Source organism: Otolemur garnettii, unplaced genomic scaffold (genome assembly GCF_000181295.1).
Source record: "Otolemur garnettii isolate 467f Iridium unplaced genomic scaffold, OtoGar3 scaffold00028, whole genome shotgun sequence".
NCBI classification, from domain to species: Eukaryota; Metazoa; Chordata; class Mammalia; order Primates; family Galagidae; genus Otolemur; species Otolemur garnettii.
The window spans coordinates 17,968,250-17,987,218 of record NW_003852423.1 but is presented as its reverse complement, the minus strand read 5'-3'; the positions used below and the strand labels follow the sequence as shown (position 1 = coordinate 17,987,218).

Genomic DNA, 18,969 nt, shown 5'->3' with positions numbered 1-18,969 from the left:
GCAGAAATCCCCCAAATGGCTATTGATAGATGGATAAAATGAGGCATATGCATATGAATATTACTAAGCCATATGAAGAACTTTGAAGAGGAAATTCTGATATGGGCTAACACATGGGTGGATCTTGAGGACATGCTAAGGAACATAAGCTAGACAAATTTCATGAGCCATCTACGTGAGGTACCCGGAATCATTAAACTCATAGCGACAGAAGATAGAATGGTGGTTGTCAGGTACTGTGGAGATGAGTTAATAGAGAGTTATTCTTTCATGGATTTAGAGTTTCCATTTCTGACAATGGAAAATCCTGGAGCTAAATAGTGGCAATGGTTATACAACCATATGAATGTACTTAATGCCTTGGAAAGGCATACACTCAAAAAGGGTTAAAGTGATAAATTTTATGAGATGTATATTTTGCTGCAATAAAAAGAGAAATAAAGCAATTTCACTTAATGGGCTAACATTTCTGAATAAGCCAAGAGAACACCAGTGCTGCCCATGCAACTCGCAACTTGTATGTGGCAGTCACTCACTGCAAACAGCCATACGGTCTCAGTGGAACATGGGCCACTATGCCCTTTTCCCCATGTGGAACTGGAAGAACACCCTGGCTCTGTCATAAACGTATCTGCCCCAAGCCTCCAAGGCTGGAAGTTACAAGAGAATTCTCCTACTGGAAAGGGGCAACTGGAGGTTGTTTCTCCAACTCTCACTTCCGCTGAGTTGTGCCATCCACCTGAGGATTATTCACTTAATACTAGCAGACTACCCTCCAGGGTCAAAAAGGCACTAAACCTGTTTGGGGTCACTGCATCTAGACCCCAGCCCAGAGGAGCAGAAACCCCCAGGGAGGAAGAGCTTGGCAGAGGGAAGGGTATGGTTTGAGCTGCAGTTATTCAAATTGGTAGTTGTTTGGCTTTGGGAGAGTCACTTAAGTGAATCTTAGTTTTCTCATCTAGAAAATGGAAATACTATAGTGCCTACCTGGCACAGCTGTTAACAGTACCTAAATAAAATAAGCATTCCATAAACTTGATTGATTTTCATATAAAAGATATATTCCACACAGTAACAGGGTTTGGGGGAAAAATAGTGCTGTATAGCATTTCAGAAGTTGAAATATATCAACTCTACTATCCAAACACCAGACAGTACAAAAGAACCCTAGGAGGGAGCACGACCACTGGAAAGAAATTAAATGGGGCTCTCCAGGGACACAGGTAGTTCTTAATAATCCTATTCCTCTGATCCTTCAACCCATTCTTTAATATTTTGGGTAGTTTGCCTCTTTGGTGGGAGATATATACATTTCTCTCACATCTACTAAAGAGTTTACTCATTCATACTTACCATTAGTAGGAATTAATTATTAATTAAATATCTCAAGATATTTCCTATCTCGAGACCCATAAATCCCAGGAAATTTTAGTTATGTTAATACAACGCCAAATTAACAGAAACCCCATTAAGGAGAGTTCCAGGATTAAACACTGCAGAAATTCACTGGAATTGTTATTTCCATCAATGTCATGGTCTGGACAACATTTGACCATATGATAATGTTTCTTTCATGAATTTAGTCAATCAGACTCTCACTTCACTAGTGTGAAATTGAACTCACTAACTTTAATTATTTTCTTACTTTTAATTATTCAGGTGCATCTTCCCGAAACCTGAAGAGATTTTTAGAAAGGTAAGTGAAAAACGGATCTAAGAAGCTGTTTTTAAATTTTGTTTCTCATTTTCAAAAAGGGATGAAAATTCTCTGCTGTCACCTCATAATCATTTCTACTGAGCATAAATAGCTTGTTAGTCATTCTCCATACACTAGGATATCACTCCTTAGGCCAGCGAGCATAGAAAGTGATTAATTTGCATCTGTCCTCAAGAAAGGATTATAAAAATGCATACAAAGTGGGAATAGCTTAGGTCTGGCAGAAGTAACTGAAAAGATGAAAAGATTATGTCATACTGCTGCACTGTGAATGAGAAAACATTTTGTGCTTACTTGGGGCTGAAAAATCAGAATTAAGGATCTGTGTGCCCCGAATGGAAGCCCAAGGAAGCCCTTATCTTTTCAAAGTCCACTATAGATCCACAGTTGTCAGTGGGTCCTACGAATGTGGACACAAGTGACCCAGGGACACACTTATGCTTACTGGTGACAGATGGCGTGAAAGAGGCCAAGATGGTAGTGCGTCTATTTACATGGGATTTCAACCCACTCTTCAAATCTATGTATTTATGTGGCCTTTGCCTGATAGGGAGATGGGATAATGATTATAGAAAAGAAGAGGGGAAATAGGAATGCTGATTGGCTATCTTGGCACGAAAGAAAAACAGCAAAATGTTGACCACGACCGTGGTGGCACTGAGATTATTTTCACAGGCCTGGCCTGTGTCACTGGTCACAGAGCTAGGCTTCCAAGTGTCTGATCTGCACATTCCATCTGTGTCTTCTCAGCTTGTCTAGGAACCAACTGTTAGACCAACCAGCCATCGTTATATATGCCATGATTGGAAATGATGTCTGCAACGGGTGAGTTATCAAGACAGAAGATTTTCATATTCTTTGGCGGTGGGTTCCCTCCTCTTCCCCAACCCCCTCAAAACCAACTGCACCCCATAATTGTAGCCTGCTATTCAATTGGATGTCTCTATTTTGGAACCAAGTCCTAAATACACATGAAATCAGCCCCCTTTGAACTTATTAGGTCCAGTAATTCTCAGTTTGGATGGCACAACAAATGAGTATGTCATGATATATCACAGCTATGAATTGTATCACAGGGAATATCTACCATCAACAAAGGATCGAATATTATGCATTGTGACTTCTTAAATAAAATAAGACAGAAGCACAGTTACCCCATAAGGACACTTATCACACTCATATTCTGACGCACTATACTTTCTTGCGTGGCAGAGACAGGCTGGAAGCACAGACTTGGAACATTTGCAAAGAAACTGCACATCACTCACAACCAATCCTATTTATGCCGTGCCCATAGCAAGAAAATAGTTTTGCTGAACTGGTAATATCAGTAGTGATTTCAAAATATTGAATGCCTTGTTCCCTTACAACATTTGGGGAGGTGTCTCAAATCTGTGTATAAATTCCTAAGAATGTAATGCATGTATAGACACCATCTGTCCTGTGATTGTCGGGGGAAAAAGTGAGACAGAATTTAGAGCAACTCCCCAGGAGCCACCCACCCATGATTTTAGGAAACAGAAAAGTAAGACCAAGAGAGATTACAGGACATGCACCAGGCACCAGGGCTGATTAGTGACAGGGCTGGACTCCAACCCAAGTGGTGCTGGAAGGGGTCATTCTGCTCACTGCCCACCCTTTGTTTTTCTATACTTCACTCATCAAGCTTTCCAAACAAAGTTCAATGATATCAAAGTGTGTTTGCCCTCACAGATGGGACTCTGATGGCTTAGGGGATGCAGACATACTCAGTGGAGCAAGTTCAGGAAAGAGACCCCACACCATGATCCAGAGATACTTACGTGCCAGACATTAACTTTTCATCCCTTAGGCTACTCACAACAAATGAGTATGTCCTGAGTTATATCACAGCTATGAATTCTATCCCTGGGAATATCCTACCACCAACCAAGGTTGTTGCTCAACCTCAGAACCCCAAGCTGGCCAAGACTACAAGCTGGACACCCCTATCCCTACATCGATGACAAGCCACCTAGGACCTTTTAGTAAATAGCAAATACCTCTTAAGGCCTGCCATGGGCCAAGAGCTATGTCACTCTGTATCATTTCATCCCCACTGCAGCCTTAAGAGGAAAGGTTCATTGTCTCCATTTCACAGATGAGGGTGCTGAACTCGCTTATACTGCCTTTGAGCAGCAAGCCTGAGAGCCAGTCTTGTTCTCCATCTAAACTCCATGCTCTTTCTCCAGTCCATGCTAGCCTTATTTGCTTTCTTCTACTTATTCACTTCTTAGAAGTATGTATTGAGCATCCGTGATGTACCAGGCTCTGGGATACAATGGCAAAGAGGCCATAGTCTCTGACCTCAAGGAACGTATGAAGGAGAAGCATTGTGCTTCAGCCCCAGCACCCCCAGATCCTCCCCACCCATGAAACAGAGCACACCTATGGTCAGACCAGGCCACACTCCTCCAGCCCCCAGATCACATCCTTCCAGAGGGGCATAGACAGCAGACCGGTTACACTGAGTAAAGACACCATCACTTACATGTGACTCTCTTACAAGAGACTCTGACTCCAAAAGCCAAAATCCCTGAAACTGTATTTTTCCAGCCCAACCTGCATACCCAGAGGTCCTCCAGCCTGTCCTACTTTTCTTTTTCCAAAGAGCCAAAGGGCAGGCAGACGTCAGCCAGAGACTTGTGCCAGCCTCTCCTCTGCTGGAGAACTTGGCAGAGAAGCACCATGCATTTGGGTGAAAGAACAGAGCTGGCTGTGTGGGATGTCCCTGTGGTGCCCACTTTGCAATGTCCTGTGGAGGGGTTAAAAAAATAAAGACAGATGGCAACTACACCTCCCCATCTGCCAGAATGTCAAGGTGGAGTAGAAATCCCAAAATGAGAAAAGAGATTTTATAAAAAGCTCAAGCCAGCCAGGAGTTACGTAAGTCTGTCCTGGAACAAGTTTTAGGATATTTGCTTGACTTTTTTCTTTCCTTTTTTTAATGATAATGCATTTCTGTGCTTCTTTCTCCAGTCTCTAAACTCAAGTAGTTATTCCATAAGTACTTGTTAAATGAATGAAGGTCATGGTTGGAGGACACAGCTTTTAGCATCAGGAGTTCAGGAAGAAAGATTCTATAGAGAACCTAACTTTCTCATCATAACCCTACTCCATTTGATTTAAGCTACCTCAGCTGCCTTGGGCTTTTCCTAGGACCATCTTCAAACACTATCTAATGTGAGTGAAACAAGAATTCTGAGAAACAGAGATACAGATGAGCTACAGCAGCAGAACCTTTAGCTAGCAGAGGCAATGGTGAGAAATGGGAATGCCTCAGTATATCAGATCATAAAGACAACCTCTCCCCAACATCCCAACGTGACATTCTTGGAAGGAATATTATATTACAGTTGCTGGAAATGTGATAGAATTATACAAGCATCTAACACTAGCCACATTAATTGACATGGTTCCATTTTTTATAATAGATACAGAAATTACAAATTGCACATTTTTCACCTAATGGAGAGAGCCAAGACCACCCATACATGTGGTCTGTGCCCCTTGCCCTCAACCCTTCCTTGCATGCACTGCTGATGTGATTACACCCAAAGCAGCCAACCAGCCCTGCATTAAGGGGGAGCTGGCCAGGCTGCTGACAGGTCACACCTTCCAGGGCAATGGGGGGAAGCAATTTATGCTATCCACTCAGGTGGTAGAAAAACCAGCAGGTAAGAAAATGGCCAGCACTCGTGCTGCTCAGAGGTACTTTCTCTCTCAGCCTGCTCAGTCAGAGGCATGGGGCGGGGGATGGGGGTGAGGTGGCAAAGGGAACATAAGGAATTTCCGACCACCCAGCAGGTTCCAGGGCACACCCACTTTTAAGGGACTTCCCCTGTATCTCTATGCATATACTAATATAATGGGAGTCCTCATCCCAATCTGTGTCAAGATGTCTCTCTGAGAGGATTGGATGGGAGCCCAGTGATGTGATTACAACTAAGTGACACGTAGAGAAGGGCTTAACCCTCTTACCTGGATGTTTCAGGTACACGATTGCCAGCTGTGATGAGATCTGAGCTCTCAATCTCGCAGGTCTCTGGGCTTGAGCTCTGGTCCTTGGAAGCTGATTCTCCTGCTGAGACCATTCACCTTCTTCCTTGAGTGGGGCACCTCTCTCTGGTATCGGCCTGGTAAAATCTGCCTGGCCTACCTGCCAGGGTAATGAAATGACCACGGCCAGCCCTGCACCCAAGAGCTTATTTTGCATGATCAGACACAATTCATTAGGACAGGACAGGCTTTGGAGCCACCCTAAGGGGCAGGGCGCTTCACCTGCTCTGAGCCCAGCCATGTGTGAGAGCACGGCAGTGGGCACTGACTTCTCTCTCCTTAGTCTCCCTGGTGTGACCATCACATCCTCAGGCTGGTTTTCACATTTTGTTTCTGTTAGCTAGGCACTCCTGACCCCTCACCCACCCAGCCGAGTGTCTGGGGTGAGCTTGCTGGCATGTGAGAAGGGTACCAGGGCTGTGAGGCAGGCAGGCAAACCCAAGGAGGCAGGTGCCCCAAACATCTGTGTTGAAAAGGGTAAAATGCCTTCATCCCAGTCCATTCAGCCTTTGGAAGACACTGAAGAGACCTAAGAGATAGCTCCCAAACCTCTTAATCCTAACATTAAGTCCTCCCAAAACTCAACAGAGGAAATGGATCAAAGTGGCCATTGAGGATTTTTCAGGGACGGAAGTTAGAAGGCACCTGCTATCATCTGGAAAGGGTGACCGAGCACTTGTCTCACAAATCCTTTCGCCTTGGTCTGATTTAAGAATCAGCGGACTTTGCCATGCAGGCTAAAGGACTTCACTGACGATGCACACGGCAAATCACGTAGCCAGGCACGAAGAAACAAAGGCAACTGGGGAGCGTTCCACAAGCCAGCAAGGCTTCCTTTCTGATTTCACTTAGCAATAAGCCGGTCTGACTAGGCTCGCTTAGTTTGCGGGTGCCCTTTCATAAGCACAAATTAGCTCAGACTCTTTCATCATCAGGATTGTGTTCCTAACCAAGAAAATAATCATTCAGTGGGGATTTGGGGAAACTTTGCTCCATCTTGACTTATCTTGCCTTTATGTGGTTGGAGAGTATTAACTCAGCATAATTGCTTTGTGCCACAGTGCTGTTGTATCAGCAGAAAAAAAAAAGAAAGAACGTGGCAAGGCGAAAGCTAACAGGCAGTGTGTGTGAGCTTTGCCAATGACAAAAGACGAGATAGAGACTCCCAACTTGCCTTTCACGGCCCCCTTGCTGTCGCACTTCAAACACACAGTGAATATAAAACTCCGAATGTGTTTTCTTGATCTGAATAAACCCACACGGCAGCCTAAATCCCCCATACAAACTGGATTCTTTTTGCCTTTGTGGCTGTACAGATCAAGCCAAAGCCTACCCTCTGCCCCAGTAGGGGAGCAACCTACTCTCAAATCTTCTTGAATGCTCTTTATGCAGGTTAGAGGGATTTTATGCAAAAAGTAGTACTTTTTTTTTTCATGGCAGTGAAAACCATGAATTTAGCATGCAGTTTTATATACTGAGTTTTGTAAAAGTCAGATCTCTATTTTTCCCTCTTTAGGAAAGTCTAAGCAATGCAGGAGACAGTATAGAGGCCCGTACGCCAACCACCACTAACATCCCACTGGTTACCCACAAAACTCCAGACCCACTCCACCCTGCCCTCAGTATGGGGACATGGTGCTTGCCACACACTGGCCCACATGACCTTTGCCTCCTTCTGGATAGCAGCCAATCTGGGAGGTGATTTTATTTGACTAAGTCAGATAGGTAGAGGAGACATGACGTAAAGTTATGTTTGTCATCAGTCCCATTAAAGCTTAAGTGCAGTCCAGTTTTTCCCCTCATATTAGAAGGAAGAATAAAAATGACATGGGAATCTCTTTCTCTGGTTACAAAATAACTTTTATTGTGAAAAGTTCAAATAATACAGGACTTAGGGAATGAAAGCATCCCCATAATCACTCCCAACCATCCTGCTCCAAGCAAGAGAATTTCAAATATTTTCATCCAGATTTTTATACACAAATTCTAACTTACAGACTTATTAATGAAATAGTATTATGCATACTGTTCTGCAATTTGTTCTTTGCAATCGACAAGACTTTTCAGCTGACCAGGAGCAGTGCCTCATGCCTATAGTCCTAACACTCTGGGAGGCTGAGGTGAGATTATCCGTTGAGCTTAGGAGTTTAAGACCAGCCTAAGCAAGGGTGAGACCCCCATATCTACATAAAAAATAGCTGAGTGTTGTGGTGGGTGCAGGTAATCCCAGCTGTTTGGGAGGCTGAGGCAGGAGGATCACTTGAACCCAGGAGTTGGAGGTTGCTGTGAGCTAGACTGATGCCATGGCATTCTAGCCTGGACAACAGAGTGAGACCTTGTCTCAAAAAAATAAAAATAAAAACAATAATTTTTAGCTGTCTTTCAATGTTAACCCATACAAATTACTTCATTCTTTTTTTTTTTTTTTATCTTATTGAAGCAAAATTTACACAATGTAAAATCAAACATTCTTTAGGGAACAATTCAATGGCATTTAGAACATTGTGCAACCACCAACTAAATCTAGTCATTTCATTATTTTTAATGGCTGTTCCATTGCATAGATGTGCCATGGTGTACATACGTAGGCATTTTTGCTTTTTCCAGTTTTACTCTACTTCCATTTGTGGAAATGTTACTACAGGATAACTTCCCCAAGGCCAAAGTTCAGGGATAAAAGTTAAAGGCAAACCAACTTTAAATTTTGACAGATTATGAAAGTTTGCCCCCCTAAAAGATAGTGCTTGCCAATGCCCATTTAGGAGCTGCCTTTGAACAATAGTGGCTGTCCCCAGAGGCCTCTTTCTGTTTCCTCTTCCCAGATCATTTATACTCTGTGTATGGCCTCCAAGTGACAGGCTTACTTTATCTGGTTTGCAATTTATATTAAGATCCCAGGGGCTAGAATAATGAAGTGCCATAAACTGGGTGGCTTGAAACACAGAAATTTATTCCATCACATTTTGGAAGCTGAGAGTCCAAACTCAAGGTGTCAGCAGGGCCATGCTCCCTCTGAGCTCTCAGCTCTTCTCTTCCACCCTAATCTCTGCCTCTATCTGTCCATGACCAGTGTCTTGAGTGTCTGTGTGTCCTCTCCTCCTCTTGTAAGAATGCTAATCACTGAATGAAGGCTCACTCTAATCCATTATGACATTTCTTAACTACATCAGCAAAGACCTTATTTTCAAATAATGTCACATTCTGAGGGACACTATTCAACCCACTCAAGATCATTAGGTAAATTTGGAATTTCAAAGACACAAAACAGAAAACAACTCTGTTGAACTATTCCATTTAAGATGGCACCAGACAGTTTAGAGCCTGCAGAGTAGATGGAAACCTTAGAAAAATCTGTGTTCTTCTCCAAGGTTAATGCACGTTAGTATCCAAAGTCAAATTCGGTATATACTACACCCAAGATGAACTCTACCTAACAAATCAAATATTTTGATCTGGATGGTTGTACCCTCACATTAACCTGAAATAAATTTACTTAAAGAAAATTCAGTATGTTTCTGGAAGTATGTACAAAAGTCAATTGTGTGAAAAATGAACAATAATAGTCATATATTAACACCAAAAATGGTGCTGGCACCCCTGTTTACACCTTGCCTTTTAAATATAATTTTAAATAAATAAATTTTTAAACTTAACCATCAAATGATGTTTCCTAGTATTTTACATATTTCTTATGTCTGTTCTTTACCAAACCAATGAAAAGAAGTCAGTCATCTTAAATTCAATGAATGTCTAATTGAGGTCAAAAGTTTGCTACCTTTGGTCCAGTTTCCACTTTTGCCCTATCATGCTCTGATTTTAGGTCTGTCCTTCTTATAACTACCTTCAGCACTTCCTTTTTCTGTTTTATTAATGTTTACAAAATAAGAAGAGAAAATATAATTTAAAAATTCAAATATTCTCTGTGGAGCAGAAACCCTGCTGTATAAAGACAGTGATGCAATATGGAATTGTTTGTTGGCAACTGTTGTTGCAGGCTATAGCCTGGAATAGTCTATCAGGGAATGCATGAAAATCCAAATTTGTATAGAAACTGAAGGATGAAAGCAAGATATAGTTAATGTGGACACATAATATAACTTTATTTCTCAGTGACACTCTGGTTCCCTGACTGTATTATTTGGGGAAAGTTTTAAAGACCAAGTGTCAAATAATTGTAAGCAATATAGAACCACTTTTGTTTCATTAACTGTGTGTAAGTCAGGACAGGAAGATTACACTACAGGAACAAATGGTTTCCAAAATCCTAGTGAAATAAAACAACAAATGTTTACTTCTGGCTCACACTACTTGTCCACCAAGGATCACCATAGCACTATGTTCCAGTTCAGATTAATGAAGCAGCCATCTAGAATACTTTCTGTGCCCATGGCAAAGAAAAAGAACATGCTAGAGGTTTTGTCACCACCAGACATAACACATGTCACTTCTGCTCACAACTCATTGGTCAAAACCAGTCACATGGTCCACCCAACTGCAAAGGAGTTTGGAAGTACAATTTGACCATGTGCCAGAAAGGTGGAAAGCCAGGAATATTTTACAAGTAACGCCAATAACCACCACATTGTCCCTGGATGTGTATGCGTGTAGAGGCTGTATCTTATATTTGTATGCAACTGCATGTATCTATCTTTATAATCACCTAAGATATTTTCTGTTTCTTCCCCCAACAGGAAAGCTGACCCAGTTCCAGAAATGACCACTCCTGAGAAATTGTACTCCAATGTCATGCAGACTCTGAAGTACCTCAATGCCCACCTGCCCAATGGCAGCCATGTTATTTTTTACGGCTTACCAGATGGAACCTTTCTCTGGGATAATTTGCACAACAGATATCACCCTCTCGGTATCAGTTTGAAGATATTTTACTCTTTAACAATGTCAGTATGTATTTAGTTCAATGTGTATATAGTTCTAACCAAGTAGAAATATGCCTAAAATGCTGTCACAGAACATGGGCAAAGAAGATGAAGGCAAGTATCAGGTGTTGTATCTAAACGTCATTATTCAGAGGTTGGCAGAATTGGCTCCAAAGCCAGAAAGGGCAGTAATATTTAATTAAGAATTAGAAAAAACTGAAAGATAAGAGAATAAATCAGGAGACTCCTGCAACAGAAGGTGAAATGCAGAATGAGCTCAGAAAACCCAAATGGGAAACAGGAAGCCTGAATCAAAGAGAGGGGTTTCTCCAAGTCTCAACAGCGAGAAGCCACCTGGGTAGTCAGAATTCTCTAGAACACAGCCTCCAGCCTGCTCACTTTCTGCTTCTACAGTCTTGGGGACCCTTGCTCTGGAAGGCATTAAAGTTCCCCCAGAAACTTCTAACAATGGTTCTAACATTCCAGATATGGTACAAACAATGTAAAAGTGGCAATTATTCACATTAGGAAGGACTGCCGTGCTGGTCCTTGGAACTGAGAGGTCTTCATTAACTATGGTAATTCTGTTTTATAGACAAGAAAGGTAAGACTCAGGTTAAGGAAGCTGGCCAAATGGTGCCTTGCTCATTGTGCACTCACCCTGGGTGAAGTGGGGCTCTGTTCTCTGTGTTTCAGGGGAGAATATGTTTATTTAGTGTTTGCTATATGCTGGGCACTGTTCTAGGTACAGGAAAAACAGCAGTGAACACAATAGCCCTAAATTCCTGTCTACATAAAGTTTATATTCCAGTGGGAGGGAGACTCAAAAGTATGTCCGAAGGTAATAAGTGTCACAGGAGGAAAACTGGGCAGAGAAGGGGAACAGGGAGTGCTCAACTTGGGTCTTAGGCCTCAGCCCCATGCTGATGGTACCTGTGTCAGTCAGACCTGAAGAAGGAGCTTCCCCTTCCCTGGAATTCCTCTACCACCTCCTAAGATAAACCCAAGCTAAAATGTGCTGGATAGCCAACCACCTTCTTAGGAGTCAGGTTAGAAATTCAAAGGGGAAGACCCAAAATTCATTCCTTAGAGGGTGCAGGTAGAGAGCAAGATGTCACACTCAAGACAATCAAGAGCTTTCCCTTGCACAAATAACTTCTTAAAATTTCTCTTGTCTTCCTCCTGCAGTCCTGCACCCAACCCCTATCTTCTCCCTGAGAAAATCCACCCTTTCCCACATGAGAAAAGAGTAGGGGGCCTTCAACCAGCTCTCTGAGGGCTCTGGTCTCTTCACCAGGGGGATGTTGGTAGATACCCAGGCTTCCCATCAATGAAGCTGAAGTCATTTTTTTCTTGAGTTATCAAAACCTAGCACAAATATTGTTACCCAAGCGAAACGCTGTCCAGCCTCACCCAAGAAAAGCACATTCTTCCCATTCATGCAGGCTTGCCTGTGCCCCTCAGAAATCATCATATGATCACACACAAGAGAGCTGCACTCCATTCTGAGCTGCCTTGCATGCATAAGAGACAACTTGGGCTAAGAATCTCTCTTTGAGCCATTGGATGTGAAAATTGTACATCTGCCCCCAACAGATTCTTCCAGATTGCTAAATTTCTCCCATGCTAAGAAATGCTTGGGGAAAGTTGGAGGCAGGAGAAGTGTGCTCCCAATTTACTTTGTCACACCATCAGGGACATGACCTTGACTTTGATACACAGGACAGCCCCATAATCAAGAATGCCCGTAGTGCCAGGATTGAGAAACTCCAGTCTAGACTTCACCTTGTCCTCCCCAAGTGGCCTTTCTTGAGCCACTAACTTCACACCAGCATTTAACAGCATGAAAGAGGAGGAAGGTGAAGGTGGAATAAGTTTGTTTTATATAAACAACCCTAGTTTTGAAAAAAATCCAATCTGAGAGAAAATTGAAACCATCTTAAATTTGTTTTTAAAGTAATTATTCACATCCGAAATTATCCCTGCTGCTTGGTTGCCATGGGGAAAAAATTATAAATTTCTCAATGAAGCATCAGGGTCCTTCCTAGAAAGACTGGGATGTGGGTGGGATTTTTCCACCTTCCCTGTTTCTCCTTTGGCAGGACTCACGACTCACATAAAAGGAGAGACTTGGAGAGGGGGCCACTGCCTCTTGCTTTCTCTCTTCCAACCCCCATTCCCAACCCCATCTTTGCATCTTCATTCCCACCAGACATGAACCAGCAGTGAAGCAAGGTCAGTGCTGGACCAGCCTCAAGGGTTTGGTTGCTCTGCGGAGGTTAGAGCATATCTCATCTTAGTCAATAGCCAAACACTCGAGTCTGACTCCCAGGACACCTTGCTGAGGGTTATGCCAGTAAAGGAAACAGTAAGGGCGCCAGGAGGGCGCCATGTACTTCTGCATCTGAGCTTAGATGACTTGACTGTGGCCCCTCTTAAAGACTAGGAAAGAGTTCCAGGAGCAGAGGTGTTGAAGGGAGCCCCTGTCTGGTGATACTCTGCTGCCTCCTTTGCCTCTCAGCAGGACAGGCAGGGAGTCAGCCTGACCATTCTGCTTAGGAAGGTTAATGCCACAGCATGAAACCAGCAGATAATGGAAGCCCAGGTGCCCGCCTCATTCCTGACTGAGAGTCGGGAGTCGGGAACCACTCCCTTTCTGGCACCTCTCTCCTCTTCAGCTGTGTTTGTGAATCATCACCCAATCAGTGACTGGCTACCAAGGGCTGGAACACCCCAAAATCTCTCCTGGGGAGAGCTTATTGTCTTTGTGAGGAAATTACCAGAGAGCCTCATGCATTAGGATTCTGCTTACATAGATCTTTTGAGAAAAGTCGAGCTTGGCCAATCATGAGTCCTCTCAGCCGCAGTCTGTGAGGAAGGTGGTCATTGCAGAAATATGTTGAAAATACCTGTTTTCTGCTTCTGGGTAAAGATGACATAAGGTGGAGTCCTTCTCCTCGAATAAAAGATAAAAGCCAACTCCATAGGAGAAAATGGCACAGAGAGCCTGACAAGTGGTCATGACAGGGACACAAGCCCTGGTCACTGTGGGAGCTGTCCAGAGGGTTAGACTGTGGTGAAGAGGCCAGAGATTGTGGATATAAATGAGATTGCAAGTGGCCTTCTTTGAGGGCCCTTCAGCAAACCAACAACAGCAGCAACTTAATTTTGCCCCAATTACTCTCAAAACCAAATGTCTTTTTAAAATACCTCGTAGTTTATATCCTATTACTGGCTTTCTCTTCATCTGAATTTATGTGGTTTTAATACATTCAGATAGTATTTCATGGAAGTGTCACTGATTTGTTGGTACTGAGCTTTTATGGTGCCTAAGATTTCAATTGTCTTCCCCAAATAAAATAAGTACCAAAGACCCTAAAGAACTTACAGATTCCTGAGACACAAACTGCCACTCTAGCCGGCTGGGAGAAAAGTGACCTTTAATCGGCAGAGTTTATGACATCTACCGGGTCAGCCCACTGACTCCCAAGTACACACACACACACACATACACATGTGTGCACATACACCCGTGGTTCCTTGGTCTCTGACAATTCCTGACCACCATGGGACAGTCCCTCAACCTGCCCCTGGGCATTCTTCACTTTATTGCCCTCGGTAGAGTGCCGTGGTGTCACAGCTCACAGCAACCTCCAACTTCTGGGCTTAGGCGATTCTTTTGCCTCAGCCTCCCAAGTAGCTTGGACTACAGGCACCTGCCACAATGCCCAGCTATGTTTTTGTTGCAGTTTGGCTGGGGCCGGGTTCAAAGCCACCACCCTCAGTATATGGGGCCAGTGCCCTCCCCACTGAGCCACAGAGGCCGACCACCCTGGGCATTCTTGATCAGCTTTCTTAACCAGATTAACTTTCTGCCCAGGGAGTTACAGACACAACCTGTTTGCATGTCCCCCATATAGCTGGGATCTTTATACCAGGACTCCTCAGTGTGAAAACATTACATAAAGAAATAGCGATTGAAAGGTAATGCCTAAAAAAGAAAAAGTGAGTGGCCAACTGAGAGTGCCAAGAAGGGGAAAAGGCCTAAGAAACACTTTCTCTCCTCCTTTCCTTACACCATAAGCCTGTCATGAGCACACCTGACAGTCCTCCATGTGACCACCGTCACGAGCACACCTGACAGTCCTCCATGTGACCAGGGCCACCCTCTCTCTAACAGGCAGAAAGAGCAGAGAGAAGGGAGACCATCTCATTACACCTTTCCCAGTTACCTTCTAACTGCACCTCACGTGCCCACACCCTGTTCGGCACACCTAGCTACTCACACTACAGATTTTCCCTTTACCAGCAGGGCCCATTGGAGCCGGTGCCAGAATGGCAGAGATGGAGAGAACAGGGAGAGGGATTGGAGAAGGTCTGGAAGGAGGAGGCACCTCATGGCCTCCTTCTGAGGTACGACAGACCGAGCAGGAGGCCAGCAGGAAGCGGGAGTAAGGCAGGATGGACAGAGGCTGAGATGGGCTTCAACCCCACGGAGGAGCCATTTCTTACATGGGGCAAACTCCAGCCCCTCTGGACAGCAAAGCAATCCAGGCAGGAAGGTGGGGAGGGGAGGGTGCCAGAGCGCTGCTCGTGGTCAGACATGAGGGGCCACCTCCTTTCAGATTGAAGAGACCATAGCCACTGAGCAGGGTAAAGAGAAAGAGGCCACCTGTCAGGGTGAGGGGACATCTTGGGCCCAGCTGGGCAGCAGGGCCCCAGACATGCTACCTCAATTCCATTATAAAGTTCCAGTTCCAGCGAGGAAGCAATGTGGCCACCAGGCACCAAGGAAAGGCCAGCTGGATCCTCCCAGGGTGCAGGCAGGGGGAAGGCTGCAACCCGGTGGCTCAGTGACAGGCCCCCTAGTGGGAAGGAGCTAAGGCACACAGACGCATGGAGGAGCCAGGCTGGGCAGTGGAGATTGACTGTGTCCATCACTGCAGTGGGCTGGACACAGGCAGAAACATATTCAGGAAGAAAGGAAATTACAAAAGCAAAGAAAAACAAACAAACAAAAAAAATAGAGGGAAAGAAGCCTTAGTGGGTGGGAGCACAGTCCTGGGGGAAGGTGGCACGCAGGGCTCCGTGATGGGCCCGAGCAGAACAGCAAAGAGGGGCTCAGGATTCATCTAAAACGTGAAGCCGCAGAGGCCTGTGTGGAAGACAGCCTTGGGGGGTCACTGTGATGCCGACGGCCGTAATGAGCCTGTGGCTTTCCAGTCCTGGGAGTCACTCACCCATACGGGTAGATAATATATTTTTCCTCTATAACAAGAAAATTGAATCTATCTTTCGGTCTAACTGAAAAATAAGATTGTGTCCCATCACCTTCAATCTTTCTCTTCACTCTGAGAGTGTTCCTATTATCTTCCTTTATTTTTTTGGAGTGTGAAAAGTGTTAATGGCCACAGCCTCAGTCATTCAAATCTGAGATTTGGGGGGACCTAGGTTGGCTCTGAGGGTGGATACGCTGGAGGAGGCGGGGAGGGAGAGAGAATAATCCCCACAGATTCTGAGTGTATAGCTGAGGTCGGGAAGGACTGGATGGCACCCCATGTGGTACATTCCTCTTCATTCTTCTGTACCTCTATAACTGGCCCCAAAACCAAGCGTGGGACTCATCTACTAATTAGGACTCAAATAAGATAACCACTGGGCACCCCTTAATCCAGTAGCAGGAAGGGAGACATAATGTACAAGCTTACCCCACCCCCAGGGCCCCCCATGTATTCTTGGAGGCCATCAGTTCCCCAAACTTGAGGGCACTGCATGATCAGAGCTTTAGATACTTAGAAAGTCCTGCCAGGTCCTCAGCATGAGACAACTGGGTCAGACCTGGGTGTTTCATAAACTTGGAAAGGAGGGTTTGGTGAACTGCCACCTGGAATGCTCCGTGTGAGCCTCAGGAACTTGGCAATTCAGACCACTGCCAGGAGAAAGCCACAGCAAAGTGCTCTGTTCACAGCATTCTGGTCCATTTCGCGCCATGGGATACCTGCACTCCTTTTGCCTGGAGTCCAGATGAAGCCAGCTCCTCTGGCCCTGTCCTAGCCCACGCCAGGGCTCTACCTGGGACTAAACTCCTGAGGGCCCCTCCCTAACCCTGGTCTGAATTTCTAGGCACTCTGAAAGGAGGAAAGCAGAGGCCTTTCTTGAGAGCAACGCTGAATGACAAATCAGGGCAACCCCTGGAAGGGAGGCAAGGTCACCCTGAGTGTCCCTAAATGTTGCTGTAGCTGAGTGCACGTGACATACCAGACCCCTCTGTTTTCCAGGCCAGCTGAATAAAGACGTGACCTATGCGCAGATGTACTCCTTCCTGAACTGCCTCCAGGTGAGCCCTCACCAACTCACTCCCAGGCCCGGACCCCCAGCCCTGCTGCTCTTTGATCAAAGTGTTTTCCTCATCTCAGGTCAGCCCCTGCCACGGCTGGATGTCTTCCAACAAGACGCTGCGGACTCTCACTTCAGAGGTAGGACTGTCACAGGCCTTTAATGACAACTTTGATCATTCTTTCCCTGTGCTTATTGCAGAGTTTTCACTCGGAATGGGATTCTGCCAGGGGGAGGGGTGCCGAGCTGGTGAATAACAAAACCAAACTGCCAGGTTGCTTGAGGGGCCCAGATGTATATGCCCTGCCTCCTCTGCCTCCCTGTCCCTTTCCCCGTATCTCTCAGTCACTGTCTGTATCTGTGTGTGCATGTCTCTCTCCTGTGTGCACACGTGTGTATACCCACCCACACACAACTTTTAAGGGTCATCATCCTAAGCATGGCTGTAGCGGTGGAGAGAGCAGAGTGAGGTGAGCCCTCATAGGGCTGGAGCTCCTTGCAGGTAAATAAGGACCTTCCTCCCTTCTCTGCGGAAATCCATTGCTCAAACAAATGGCCTGCATTCCTTTCACAGATGGCAAGTAATCTCTTTATAAAAGATGTATTGATTATTTTTTTAGAAAAGTATATTTCAATTTTAAAAAACTTGGGGAACACAAAAAGCCCAAAAACAATAATAAAAATCACCCCAAATTCCACCACCCAAAGTCAGAATGTGTGTATAGCTTTCCATTAACATTTCCACAAATATTTGATTTTTGCCTACACAGTATGAGGATGCACCCTTTTGCACCTTTCAATGTCCACAAATTATCTCTCAACGTCACGATGTTGTAACCATTTTAAAGCATACCCGGTCTGATTCATTTCATCCTTTGGTGTTGGATGTAGAGGTTGTTTCCAATTTTTCACCATGATAAATAGCATTAAAAGGTGATGAAGACCCATATATTTAGAGATGTGTGTTTTTGTGTGCATCTCTATTTCCATGAAAAATTCCTAGAAAAATTATTGGATCAAAGGGCATGCCTGTGTTTTAAGATTTGGTTCATATTGCCAAATTGCTCTCTAGACAGGTTAAACTAATGACATTCTCATTCTCCCATCCATAACATCTGATATCATCATTATCTCTACCCTATCATCTTGCCAAACCCAAGAGTGGAAAAGTACTATCTCGTTGCTTTAATTTGCAGTGCTTTGATTCCTGATGAACTTTACCATTTACCGTATGTTCTTTCACCATTTGTGCATGAATAGAACTTTTTTTATTTCAAGGTATTAAGGGGATACAAATGTTTTGGGTTACATCGATCACCTTTTTAACACTTGAGTCACAGCTATACAGCAACAACATAAATAAATAAATGAGATTTGATTAAACTAAAAATCTTCTGCACTGCAAAGGAAATAATCAGCAGAGTGAATAGACAACCTATAGAGTGAGAAAAAATGTTCTCAGGCTATGTATCTCATGAAGGGCTATTACATAGTATGCAGAATCTGCAAAGAACTTAAGCAAATTAGGAAGAAAAAAACAAACCACCCTATTAAAAAGTGGGCAAAAGCCATAAACAGAAGCTTTTCAAAAGAAGAGAGAGAAATGGCCAATAAACATATGAAAACTGAATATAACTTAATGTGCAGAGCTGCTCCCTGCCGAGGGCTTGGAGAAATGAATTTGGAGTAGGGTGGGGAAGATTTATTGATTGATTGATTTGTTCTGCCTGAATTCTCTCTCTAAAGTCAAAGTCGAGGTTTCATGGAATTCTCCCTGTTTTCCTTGTACTCAGAGAGCGGAACAACTCTCCAACACATTGAAAAAAATTGCAACCAGCGAGAAATTTACGAACTTCGATCTTTTCTACATGGATTTTGCCTTCCATGAAAGTAAGTGGCTTGGTTTAGAGTTAATGACAAACAATAAAGCAGCAGCTACCATTTAGAGCCTGCCTGGGTAAT

General features: G+C 44.2%; 1 protein-coding gene across 1 annotated transcript in view; it reads left to right on the top strand.

Moving 5' to 3' along the window:
* AOAH (acyloxyacyl hydrolase) overlaps nucleotides 1–18,969 on the top strand; it is a 220,879-nt gene that overhangs the window by 187,737 nt on the left and 14,173 nt on the right. Inside the window, exons 14-19 of the mRNA XM_003788590.3 lie at nucleotides 1,660–1,696; nucleotides 2,468–2,542; nucleotides 10,486–10,658; nucleotides 16,950–17,008; nucleotides 17,088–17,147; nucleotides 18,801–18,897. Coding sequence (XP_003788638.2) covers nucleotides 1,660–1,696; nucleotides 2,468–2,542; nucleotides 10,486–10,658; nucleotides 16,950–17,008; nucleotides 17,088–17,147; nucleotides 18,801–18,897 — 501 coding nt within the window. The remainder of the gene's footprint in view (nucleotides 1–1,659; nucleotides 1,697–2,467; nucleotides 2,543–10,485; nucleotides 10,659–16,949; nucleotides 17,009–17,087; nucleotides 17,148–18,800; nucleotides 18,898–18,969) is intronic.